Source organism: Mastomys coucha, unplaced genomic scaffold (assembly GCF_008632895.1).
Source record: "Mastomys coucha isolate ucsf_1 unplaced genomic scaffold, UCSF_Mcou_1 pScaffold22, whole genome shotgun sequence".
In the NCBI taxonomy this organism is placed as follows: Eukaryota; Metazoa; Chordata; class Mammalia; order Rodentia; family Muridae; genus Mastomys; species Mastomys coucha.
This window is the reverse complement of record NW_022196905.1, coordinates 223,386,001-223,398,026: the sequence shown is the minus strand read 5'-3', so window position 1 is coordinate 223,398,026 and position 12,026 is coordinate 223,386,001. Positions and strand designations below refer to the sequence as shown.

Genomic DNA, 12,026 nt, shown 5'->3' with positions numbered 1-12,026 from the left:
TGTGTGTAGGGAATGAAAAAAATTAGAAGTGATTCTTGGGACACTTCTCAAATACTTTTTTTTTTTGAGGTAGGTTCTCATACAGTTTAGACTGAATTCACTAAACCCTTCAACTCTGATCTTTCCTCCTTAGCTTCCGAAGTGCTGGGATTACAGGAATACACCAGCATGTCCAGTTTTTTTTGTTTGTTTGTTTTGTTTCTTTGTTTTGTTTTTTTGTTTTTCCGAGACAAGGTTTCTCTGTGTAGCCCTGGCTGTCCTGAAACTCACTCTGCAGACCAGGCTGGCCTAGAACTCAGAAACCCGCCTCTGCCTCCCAAGTGCTGGGATTAAAGGCATGCGCCACCACCACCCAGCGGAACTTGTCTTATTTTTTATTTTATATGTGTGTGCACCATGTGTGCTTGGTACCCCAGTGGGTGGTGAGCATCGATGTGGGTGGTGGGACTAGAACCCACTCTTTTGCAAGAACAAGTGCCCCTTAACCACCGAGCCAACTCTCCAGCCCATCCTGTATACACGTTTATCTGTGTACTGTGTGCATGCCTGGTGCAGGAGGAGGCCAGAAGAGCATCAGATCCCCTGAGACTGAAATTATAGATGTTTATGAGCCACCACACAGACGCTAAGAATCGGACCCTGGTCCTTTAACAGAGCAGCCAGTGCTTTTACCTGCTGAGCCATCTCTTCAGGCCTTGTATGGGGCTTTAATATCTATCCCACAAAGATGCTGGGGCAGACAGTTAATACATGCTGGGCAGAGAGCTGAGGCAGCCTTTCCATTTGTGAATATTCACTCACCTTCCCCATGCTCATCTGTATACTGAAAGGCCTGCACTAGGCGGAGAGCCTCATCCACAGAGCGCCCCACAGGAAGGTCATTGACTGTGATCTGGCGGAGGGTACCCTTGGCATCAATGATAAAGAGGCCCCTGGAGACATGAGGGTCCAACGTGAGGAGCTGGGAGACCACCTACTGCCAGGGCCAGGGAAGGGAACATACACACCCCACCAGACACAGTGGTCCCGACAGCCTAGAGGAGGGACTCCTGCAGCTGGGCTGAGGTCCCTGCTGTACCTGTAAGCGATGCCCTCATCATTTTTCAACACGCCATAATTCTGGGACAAGCTTTTAGTCACGTCAGCAAGCAGAGGAATATTCAGGGGGCCCAAGCCTCCTTCCTTCCGTGGGGTATTGATCCTGAGGGTGAGAGAGGCAGACAAGGTGGGGGCTTTAGGATGCCCAAGATAGTAGAATTCTCCCCCATGGGCCTCCAGAGTGATAAGGGCTGGAGTGGGGTTACTGGAGACAAAAGATAAAGGACTCAAAGCAAGGCCAGGGTGCCCCACCCACTCCACCCAATGGGGTGGCAGTGCAGCTGGGAGGAAAAAGTTCCCAGATAAAGCATCGTCTTAAACTGGCTTCACATGTGCCTGTGGGCCCCAGTAACTTGCAGTAGAGACCCCATATTAAAGTTATTAGCCAACAGCAGGCATGGAGCTCAATGGCAGGGCACTTGCCTTGCAGGAATGAGACCTGGAATTGACTCCTAGTTATGAAAAAAAAGTGTGTGTGTGTGTGTGGGGGGGGAGTTCTTCCCACCGTCATCTAGCTCTGGTATGGAGCATAACCCATCATTATTGAAAATAGCGAAATACAGTGAGACAGCCTGTCTCCGGAGAACAGGGACTCCTTCTGCAGGTACCTTCCAACAAGATGCCGAATGCTAATTACTGTCATCATCCTATGGGCTTGGGTGTCATTGTTTCCATTCTTTATAAGAAGAAAAACCGGAAGACACAGTTTGTCCCTATAGTTTGGGCTGTCCTTCATCCTCTCTGCACCTCCCCACCTACCTCACGACCCCTGCAACCCTCCCCCCGCGGCCCCGTACCACGCCAGGTGGGTGAACTGAGAGTCCACAGACACTCCCAGCACCTCGCAGCCTAGCTTTCGGAAGTCCTCAGCATGGTCGCTAAAAGCGATGATCTCCGTGGGGCAAACAAAAGTGAAGTCCAGTGGGTAGAAAAAGAGGACCACGTACTTCCCTAGGGAAGAGGAGAACGGAAGGGAAGTTAGTGCTAGCTTCTTTCACCTGTAGACCCTGTCCCTACCTGCTCCCCCTCCGTCCGAGAAGCCTCACCTCTGTAGTCCGAAAGCTTGATTTCCTTGAACGCACCATCCACCACCGCGGTGGCCGTGAAGTCAGGGGCCGGCTTTCCGATGTGCGCGTTGCCGGAGGCCATGACTGAAATCAGAGACCCACGCAAGCTTGGCCATTAGTGCCTCAGAAGACCCTTTGTCTTGCCTTCCCAAGGTCACTTTTAGTGCTACGTCTAGACTCTAAATCCTAGAGAGGTGGAAGGAGCGCTCATATTCACCCTCCCAATATAAGATCTGCAAGGCCTCTGAATACTCGCCCCCCTACACAGGCCACGAATGACGAGGTCAACACTGCTACCCGAATTATGGAGTCAGACCGAGTGCGGGAGGAGAGGGACGTGAGCCCCTAGCTCCAGAATGGGACGGCTAAACTAAGAGCGATGGGCTGTGAGCTCGGTGATCCAGCCTGCAAGCCGGGGCTCCGGCCTTGGTTTCTCGGGCAAGGACAAAAGCGGCCACCATTGAGCATGGAAAACAAAGACCTCCAAGCATTGGGGTCGCGAAGAGGCCAGCACCACACTAGTGGGGCTCCTCCCATTCGTGTGCATTCTGGGTTTCCTTCCATACCTGCGTGGGCAAGAGCCGGACACGCGGACGTCCAGACACGAAGAGAGACAGGAAAGAGATCTCAGAACCGAGAAAGCCCTAGGCCTGGGAGCCTTTTATGCGTGGTCCAAACCACACCAGGCAGGGCGCGGGGAGGTAGGCGGGACAGCGCCGCGGTCGGATCCATTGCGCCTGCAGAGGCGGGGGCGCGCGGCCGGGCCTAAGCGCTTGCACAAAGGTTGGGTGGGGTGTGCCCTTACGGAAGCCAGGATTGTCTGTGCTGTGGGCTCCGCGCGAGCCTTGGCCACGGGGGTGCGTTGGGGTCGGTTGGAGTCCGGGCATGGCCCGGAGCCACCTGGCTCCATTGCTGACTCCTCTAGTGCTCCTAGGTCTGGTGTCCCCTACTCAGATAAACCCAGACTACCAGTACTTTGGCCAGCATGGTGAAGGTGATACCTGGGAGCTGCTGAGGCTGCAGCAACAAAAGGGTAAACTAGCAGGGGGGCGGGAGCGACGATGTGGAAAGGTGTCCTCCCACCCCCGAAGGTGGCACTTGGCCAAAGCCCTACAAACAGACCTCTGTGGCTGACTTCAGATTTCTGCCCAGCTCAGTGCAGGCTGTGTCCCAAGGGACTGAGCACTTTTCTCTGAGCGTATTGGTTTCTCATCTGTGAGGTTTTTTTTGTTGTTGTTGTTTAATTCCGTTTCACTTTATTGAAAATGTACTGCCATGCCCCAACCCCACTACCTTTTTGTTCTCAACGTCTTGCCCTGCAGCTTCCTTAGTCATCTGATAATTATATTTAACACTTGCCTGTCTAGTAAACAATCTATAAACATAGTGCTAAAAGGGTGGAGACAGAGAAAGAAACTGGCCAGTCAGCTTGAGAAGGTGTGGTGGAAGATGGAATAACCAATACAGCTGGAATGACTAGCAGAGTTAACATCGCAAGGATTGTGAGACAAGTGTCCCAGGAAACGGGAACAGCAAGCACAAAGGCCAAAAGGCCGAAGGGAAGGATGGAGAAAGGAGGGTGCCATTTGGCAAAGATCTGCCGAGGAAGGGAGTGGGGCAGGAGGAAGTATCAATGAAGAGTTCTGATAAAGGGTTGGGGTTGCATTAGGCACACTCAGTTGGTGGAGCACTGGCCCAGCGTGCCCAAAGTCCTGATCCTTCCCCAGCGCCGCATGCATAATTCACTGTAGCAATCCTAGCATTTGGGAGGAGTAGGGACCTGAAATGCAAAGTCATCTTTGGCTACCCAAGGACTTGGGGGCCAGTTTGGGGTACATGAGACTCTGTTGTTTTGTTTTGTTTTGTTTTAAAGGAAAGAAAGAAAGGAAAGGAAAGGAAAGCTCTTGTAAAGCTGTAGGTTGGTGGCTCTTTAGTATTACCTTTAAAAAAAGAAAGCTGGCCAGGCAGTGGTGGCGCACGCCTTCAATCCCAGCACTTGGGAGGCAGAGGCAGGCAGATTTCTGAGTTCGAGGCCAGCCTGGTCTACAGAGTGAGTTCCAGGACAGCCAGGGCTACACAGAGAAACCCTGTCTCGAAAAACAAAACAAAACAAAACAAAACCCCAACCAACCAACCAAACAAAAAAGAGCAAGCCCTGGCTTCTCCTGAGCATATAAATTTCTTTGTTGCTACAAGTTACCTCAGCACGGGGGTGGGGGTGGGGGTAAGTGCATTCATTATGTCAATTACATTATTTGACTTAACATCTGTCAGCCTTGCTAGTCAGGTGGCACTGAGCCTCGTTCCTGAAGACAAGATGTCAGGTATGAAGGACAGGGAGTGGATACTCCCAACTGAGCTGGCTGGCAGAGATTAGAGGTGTCAGTTTGCAGCTCACTGTGTCATTTTGAAAGGGTGGTTTGCTCTTCCTAAATCAGTGCACAGAGGCAGTAAAGTTTTAAAAACACCAGTTGTTATTATTAGGTTCCTTACCTTTGTCCCTCCCTGGATAAGTCGCTCGGATAGTGGCTTATTCCCCAATTGGGTTTTCATGTCCACCCTCCGACTCCAGTACTGGAAGACTCGGTCCTAGGCCCGTGGGGAAAGTGGCATTGTTTCTGCAATCTGGGGAAACAGGAACGCAGCCGTCAGGTGTTGGGCCCAGCACCGGTCCCTGTGTTCATGGACCGAGAGAACCTGGTCCAGTTGAGACCGTGCCGGCAACAGGATTGCTCATCTTGCAACCCGATGGACTGCAACTAGAGGCCCTGAGCAGAGGTGAGCAATAGAGGAGACATAGAAAAGCCAGTCAGAATTGACTGGCAGATCCAGAAGTAGGCAGGGACATAAGATGCATGGTGGTGCAGCCCTTTAATCCCAGCACTTGGAAGGCAGAGACAGGCAGATCTGTGGGTTTGAGGCAAGCCTGGTCTACAGAGTGAGTTCCCCAGGACAGCCAGGCTACACAGAGAAACCCTGTCTTGAAAAAAAAAAAAAAAAAAGAGTTCAAGATCAACCTGAGTTGTTAAGCAAGCTCAAGGCCATTTAATGCTATGTGAGACTCTGTCTTCAAAAAAAGGGGGGCGGGGGTTGAAGCTGGTGGCAGAAGAAGAAGTATGTGATAGAGATAGAGGAATGGGATTCAGTGAACAGACTGTGACTGATAAGAAACAAGATTCCATACAAATGAACAAGAAGACAAGAGTGTGGTTGGAGTGGGGGAGGGGTAGGGAGATGGGAGCTTCCCTAAGATAAGGAGAAGAGTGGAGGGATGAGGGAAGGGAGAGGAGAGGCCTGCATGATGGGTGCAGACCGTAAACAGGAAGCTGCTGGGGCCTAGCATCTCCAACAGTGGTACAGAGAGATGATAAGGGACAGGTCCTGGAGAGACATTACCAGAGGGGCTTTGGGAAATGGGAGTCAGAAGGCCTAAGCCTTGTGGAATCTGGGACACTAGGCATGGAAGATCAGTGCGGTGGGGTAGGTGTATCTCTGTGAGTTCAAGGCCAATTTATGTATCAAGTTCTGGGTCAGCTAGAGAGAGACAAAAAAAAAGTGAGAGAGAGAGAAAGAGAGAGGGGGGGGGCCAGTACAAACCCAAATGGCAGGTAGTAGGAGACTGGGACCCAGTGAGACCAGTGCTCTGCCTGTGCAATAATATTTGATCTTGTAAACCTCCAAAAAATCCAGCTGACTGCTGGCTGGTAACTCCAGCACAGGACATGGAGGCAGGAGGATTATGAATAGAAGGTCATCCTAGGCTACACACAGTGACTTCAAGGTCCAGCCTGGGCTTTATTAGTTGTCTCAAAAGAAAGAAACAAACCAAACAATCCACCTAACTACATTTGTTTAAAAGACTTATTTATTGCCGGGCGTTGGTGGCGCACACCTTCAATCCCAGCACTTGGGAGGCAGAGGCAGGCAGATTTCTGAGTTCGAGGCCATCCTGGTCTACAGAGTGAGTTTCAGGACAGCCGGAGCTACACAGAGAAACCCTGTCTCAAAAAACCAAAAAAAAAAAAAAAAAAAAAAAAAAAAAAAAAAAAAAAAGACTTATTTATTATATGAGTACGCTGTAGCTGTCTTCGGACACTCCAGAGGAGGGAATCAGATCTCATTACAGATGTTGTGAGCCATCATGTGGTTGCTGGGATATGAACGCAGGACCTTTGGAAGAGCAGTCAGTGCTCCTAACCCCTGAGCTATCTCTCCAGCCCCTTAACTACATCTTAATTTCCTCTTTATTTCTCTTTGTACCAGTCAGTGAGGGCCAGGCTCTAGAAGCAACAGAGTGGAGCTTGCAAAGTGACCCTGCCCACCCTCGATTACAAACCCCGCCCTTGGAGATAGTAGTCGAAGACTACAATTCCCAGGAGATAGCACGACAGCGGCGACAGCGACGCGTGCGTAAACGACCATGCCGGAGGGCGCGTCGGTGGCGGGCCCTGCGAGCCGATTGGTCAGCATCAAGAGCCGCGGCAGTATTCCCGGAAAACGCGCGCTGGGATCTGCGCCTGCAGTATTGTTTTCTACAGTTGTTGGCTGTTGCAGAGGCGGAATGGATCTCAGCCAGCTGGAGAGGGACAATACGGGCCGCTGTCGCCTGAGTTCTCCAGTACCTGCTGTATGCCTCAAGGAACCGTGCGTCTTGGGCGTAGATGAAGCGGGCCGAGGCCCTGTGCTTGGTGCGCCCCCAGGGCCGAGGGCAGGGAGGCGCGTGGGTGAAAGGAGTGCAGTTTTCAGGGGAACGGAAGTGGGGATCATGCACGGCCTTGGGATACCGAAGCGATTGTGGGATGGCCAGGGGCCGTGGTGATGGTAGAACAAGGCCGGCGGACTTTACGTACTTACTGGTGGGAACTCTGCTCTCAGAAATCTGACTTCCCTCCCAAGGTCCCATGGTCTACGCCATCTGTTACTGCCCTCTGTCCCGCCTGGCAGATTTGAAGGCCCTGAAAGTGGCAGGTGAGCCTGTGCTGAATGTCTGCACACTGGGTTCCTGGGTATGCGCGGGAGGGCAGGTGAGAGACAGGGGAAAGCCGGAACGGAAAGAACCACCTTTTCTTCAACTTTCTTCTCAGACTCAAAGACCTTGACAGAGAACGAGCGGGAGAGGCTCTTTGCAAAAATGGAGGAGGACGGAGACTTTGTGGGTTGGGCTTTGGACGTTCTGTCTCCAAACCTGATCTCTACCAGCATGCTTGGGCGGTGAGGGGCCCCTTCGTGAGTGGGGGAAGAGCAACCAACACAGTCTGGCTGCGTCCCGCAGTTGCCATGGTGTGGACTGAGCCCTGTTCCTCTCACCACAGGGTCAAGTACAACCTCAACTCTCTGTCACACGATACCGCTGCGGGGCTCCTACAGTATGCGCTGGATCAGAATGTCAATGTCACTCAGGTGAGCTGTTGTTTACAGTCCTTTGGTCACCTTCTGATAAAGGGAGCTTTAAAAAGTTGAAGCCGGGGATGTATTAAGTTGGTAGATTGTTAGCCTAGCATGTGTGAAGTCCTGACTTCCATCTCAGCAGTTCATAAAGTCAGAGTAGTAGCACTTAGGAAATGGAAGCAGGAGCATGAAGAGTTGACAGCCACCCTTGGCTAAAAAGTGAGTTGAGTGTCAGCCCAGGCTACCTCCCACCCGAACCCTGTTTAAAAAAAAAAAAAATCACAAGAGGCTGGACATGTGGAGGAGGGAGATGGTGACTTCAAGGCTTATGTGGAGACCCTCCATGGCTCAGTTGGGAGGTGTGTGTTGCAGAAGCATGACCATGAAGGCTTGGTGGCAGCCTCTCACCCTAGCACTCAGGAGGTAGAGGTAGGCAGATGTCTGAGTTCCAGGATATCCCTCCACATGGACAGTGAGACCTTGTCTGAAACAAGTGTGAGGACCTGAGTTTGGATCCATAGCATCCAAATGTAAAGCCAGGCATAGCAACATAAATAAACCTGTCACCCCGGTGCTGGGGATACTGGAACAGGAAGATCTTGGGGGTCTTGATGGCTAACCAATCTAGGTTTAGCCTTAAAAAAAAAAAAATGAACTAGAGGGATGAGAGCTTTGGCTTTTCTTTCTTTCATTGCTCCAGAGCACCTGGAGGTTGGATTTGCAGCATCCACTGGGTGACTCAACAGTCAACGCCGGGCGGTGGTGGCGCACGCCTTCAGTCCCAGCACTTGGGAGGCAGAGGCAGGCGGATTTCTGAGTTCAAGGCCAGCCTGGTCTACAGAGTGAGTTCCAGGACAGCCAGAGCTACACAGAGAAACCTTGTCTCAAAAACAAACAAACAAACAAACAAAAAAAACAGTCTGAACTCCTGTTCCAGGGTATCCTGTTCCATCTCTGGTCTCAAGTAACACACCATACACACAAGCAACACACCATACACACAAATAACACACCTATACACACATAATTTCTTTTTAAAGAAATTAAAGTACGCCGGCTGGTGGTGGCGCATGCCTTTAATCCCAGCACTTGGGAGGCAGAGGCAGGTGGATTTCTGAGTTAGAAGCCAGCCTGGTCTACAGAGTGAGTTCCAGGACAGTCAGGACTACACAGAGAAACCCCGTCTTGAAAAAAAAAAAAAAGAAAGAAAGAAAGAGAAAAGAAATTAAAGTACATGTTGGTTATTTACAAAAAAAAAAAAAAAAGATTAGGGCTGTTGAGTTTGCTTACTGAGGCATTGAATTTGACCCACTGAGCTGATTCCCAAAAGCCATGCTGTGACCTCCTGCATGTTGTGGTAGTGCCTACCCTCCAACACAATCAATAAATGTCAAACTTTAGTTTTTTTTTAAAAGATTTATTTATTTATTGGATTTTCGAGACAGGGTTTCTCTGTATAGCCTAGGCTGTCCTGCAGCTTACTTATTTATTATATGTACGTTTTCTGCTTGCGCATATGACTGCAGGCTCCATTACAGATGATTGTGAGCCACCATGTGGTTTCTGGGAATTGAACTCAGGACTTCTGAAAGAGCAGCCAGTGCTCTTAACCTCTGAGCCATCTCTTCAGCCCTGATAACTCATACCTTTATCACAGTTTTTTGTCGATGGCTTAATTTTGTTTTTGACACAGGCTGTATATCTCTGGCTAGCTTTGAACTCACAGAGATCCATGTACCTCTGCTTCCAAAGTCTTGGAACTGAAGGTGGGCACCACCACCCTGGCTTTTAAACAGTTTACCATAGCCTGGCTTTAGATGGACTTGAGATAAGGGTCCGTATTGTAGGTCAGCAGGAGAACCTATGCGTAGCATGCTGGAGACCTGAGTTTGCTCTCTAGCATCAAGGTGATTCAGTGCACAGGAACACCTGACAAATCTGAGTTTGGTCTACATGACATCCACAGCCTGGCACATGAGTACACATGTACACAAATACCACAAAAGTAAGGTTTCCAAATGTGGGGGGCTGGAGAGGTGGCTCAGAGGTTAAAAGCACTGACTACTCTTCCAGAGGTCCTGAGTTCAGTTCCCAACAACCACATGGTGGCTCACAACCATCTGTAATGGGTTCCGATGCCCTCTTTTTTTTTTTTTTTTGATTTTCGAGACAGGGTTTCTCTGTGTAGCCCTGGCTGTCCTGGAACTCACTCTGTAGACCAGGCTGGCCTCAAACTCAGAAATCCACCTGCCTCTGCCTCCCAAGTGCTAGGATTTGAAGGCGTGTGCCACCACCGCCGACTCTTTTTTTTTTTTTTTTAAAGTAAGATTTCCTTCAAGAAAAAAGTTTAGCTGGAAAATTCAGCATTAGAAGCAGACTTTATTTTGATTTTCTACTTTTATTTCTGTCCTGAATGTATGCCCCAACCTCCCCATCCTAGTCTCCAGTGATCCAGAGTGATTCCACAGGTCCCTTGACACTGCTTCTGGCCTGTTTGAGGGTCCAGTCCACAAATGGGAGCCTGTGTAGTGTCCTTTCCTTTATGGTCCCACCTGTTACCCCCAACTTTGTTCTGCTCTCTGCAGAACAGAAAGTCCCTGTGAAATGTAATTTTTTTAAGTTAATGAACTTTAAAAAAAATTTACATGTATGGCTGCTGGGCTTATACATAAACGTGTATCACATGTGTGCCTGGTGCCCATGGAGGTCAGAAGAAGGCATCAAATCTGCAGCTGGAGTTATAACTGTGAGCCACGGTGTGGATGCCGGCGCTGAGCCATCTCTCCAGACCCTTGGTTTTGTTTTTGAGGACTTAACAGTCTAGCCCAGACTGTCTTCCAACTCCGTATGCAGCTATCCCTTGAATTCCTGATCTCTGCCTCCATCGTCCAAGTGCTAGGAGGACAGGCCTATGCCACCAAAACTAGGAATGTGGTCCTGGGGGTAGAGCCACATGAGCATGATTAGACAAAGCGTGTCTTGTTTTAGGCCAGCATTTCTCAACCTGTGTGTTGCTTGCTACCTCATTGGAGATTGTATATTAGATTTTCTGCATATGAGATATTTACATTAGAGAACCAAATTTCAGTTATAAAGCAGCAGTGAAGAAATTTTATGGTTGGGGGTTACAACATGAGGAACTGTGTTAAAGACTCGAGCATCGGGAAGGTTCAGAACCACTGCTGTGGGCAGTGCTGTGGACAGGACACAGGGAGCTGTTTGCATATTAAGAGGTGTTCTGCCACTGACCTATATTTAACTCTGTTAGAATACTTGTTTTGTTTTGTTTTAGTTTTTGGGTTTTTTTGAGACAGGATTTCTCTGTGTAGCCCTGGTTGACCTGGAACTCACTCTGCAGACCAGGCTGGCCTCAAACTAAGAAATCCACCTGCCTCTGCCTCCCAAGTGCTGGAATTAAAGGTGTGTACCACCACCACCCAGCTAGAAGTTTTTTTGTTTTGTTTTGTTTAATTGTGGGGCTGGAGAGATACTTTAACAGTTAAGAGCACTTGTTGCTCTTACAGAAAATCTGTGTTCAATTCTCAGCACCCATGTGGCCCCTTAAAACTGTAACCCCAGGCTGTGCAATGGGGTACACGCCTTTAATCCCAGTACTTGGGAAGCAGAGGCAGGTGGATCACTTCGGGAGCACTGACTGCTCTTCCAAAGGACCTGAGTTCAAATCCCAGCAACCACATGGTGGCTCACATCCACCTGTAATGAGATCTCATGCCCTCTTCTGGTGCGTCTGAAGACAGCTACAGTGTACTTATGTGTAATAATAAGTAAATCTTTAAAAAAAAAAGTGACAAAATTTCTTTTCCCGTGTTTTTGTGTCTGTGACAGGCATTTGTGGACACTGTAGGAATGCCAGAGACATACCAGGCTCGATTACAACAGCGCTTTCCTGGCATAGAGGTGACAGTCAAGGCCAAAGCTGACTCCCTGTTCCCTGTGGTCAGCGCTGCCAGTGTCTTTGCCAAGGTCAGCACCCCGATGGCCAGGGCCCACGCCCAGCACCTCCCTCAAGTAGGGACAAACATGATTCCTGTGAGACGGAGGCTCTAAGCCACTGTCTTGCCTGCAGGTGGCCAGAGACCGGGCTGTGAAGAACTGGCAGTTTGTGGAGAGTTTACAGGATCTGGACTCTGATTATGGCTCAGGCTATCCCAATGGTGAGCTGAGGGCAGTGGTTCAGGCCCTCTCAGGAATGAATATTCTTCTCTTTTCTCCTTCACCCTCCTGTTTCTTTCTCTTCCCCCCCCACCCCCCCACCATGTAACATAAACTTGCCTTTAATTTTCTGTGTAGCCCAGCTAGGGGTGGTGACCATGCCTTTCTTTAATCCCAGCACTTACTGGGCAGAGGCAGGTGGGGATCTCTGTGAGTTCAAGGCCAGTCTGGTCTACAAAGGAAGTCCAGGACAGCCAGGACTATTAAACAGACAAAAAACCTGTCTTGAAACTAACCCCA

The 12,026-nt window shown here is 49.7% G+C and overlaps 3 protein-coding genes across 4 annotated transcripts in view; 2 read left to right on the top strand and 1 right to left on the bottom strand.

The window, feature by feature from the left end:
- Prdx2 (peroxiredoxin 2) overlaps positions 1–2,870 on the bottom strand; it is a 4,235-nt gene extending 1,365 nt beyond the window's left edge. The window contains exons 1-5 of the mRNA XM_031340615.1: positions 2,732–2,870; positions 2,145–2,249; positions 1,896–2,049; positions 1,079–1,201; positions 802–932 (exon numbers count right to left, since the gene is read on the bottom strand). Coding sequence (XP_031196475.1) covers positions 802–932; positions 1,079–1,201; positions 1,896–2,049; positions 2,145–2,247 — 511 coding nt within the window. The 5' untranslated portion in view covers positions 2,248–2,249; positions 2,732–2,870. The remainder of the gene's footprint in view (positions 1–801; positions 933–1,078; positions 1,202–1,895; positions 2,050–2,144; positions 2,250–2,731) is intronic.
- A 114-nt stretch (positions 2,871–2,984) lies between these two features.
- The window catches only part of Rnaseh2a (ribonuclease H2 subunit A), a 10,785-nt gene continuing 1,743 nt past the window's right edge, over positions 2,985–12,026 (top strand). Inside the window, exons 1-8 of one of the 2 annotated variants that reach the window (XM_031340612.1) lie at positions 2,985–3,198; positions 4,738–4,943; positions 6,433–6,853; positions 7,062–7,133; positions 7,250–7,376; positions 7,478–7,565; positions 11,400–11,537; positions 11,641–11,728. In XM_031340612.1, coding sequence (XP_031196472.1) covers positions 6,586–6,853; positions 7,062–7,133; positions 7,250–7,376; positions 7,478–7,565; positions 11,400–11,537; positions 11,641–11,728 — 781 coding nt within the window. In that variant the 5' untranslated portion in view covers positions 2,985–3,198; positions 4,738–4,943; positions 6,433–6,585. Of the gene's footprint in view, positions 3,199–4,737; positions 4,944–6,428; positions 6,854–7,061; positions 7,134–7,249; positions 7,377–7,477; positions 7,566–11,399; positions 11,538–11,640; positions 11,729–12,026 lie in introns of both variants that reach the window. The other variant, XM_031340611.1, reaches the window with a different exon arrangement.
- LOC116067852 (thrombospondin type-1 domain-containing protein 8-like) lies at positions 3,051–4,928 on the top strand. The gene is made up of 2 exons (XM_031336869.1): positions 3,051–3,198; positions 4,738–4,928. Exons 1-2 carry the CDS (start codon positions 3,051–3,053, stop codon positions 4,926–4,928), a joined length of 339 nt encoding a protein of 112 aa, XP_031192729.1.

Bases quoted from the DNA above. Each gene is read 5' to 3' on its own strand.
- LOC116067852 (XM_031336869.1), top strand. From the start codon at position 3,051: ATGGCCCGGAGCCACCTGGCTCCATTGCTGACTCCTCTAGTGCTCCTA. The intron at 3,199-4,737 runs GTAAACTAGCAG...CTCCGACTCCAG, and splicing joins GAGGCTGCAGCAACAAAAGG to TACTGGAAGACTCGGTCCTA.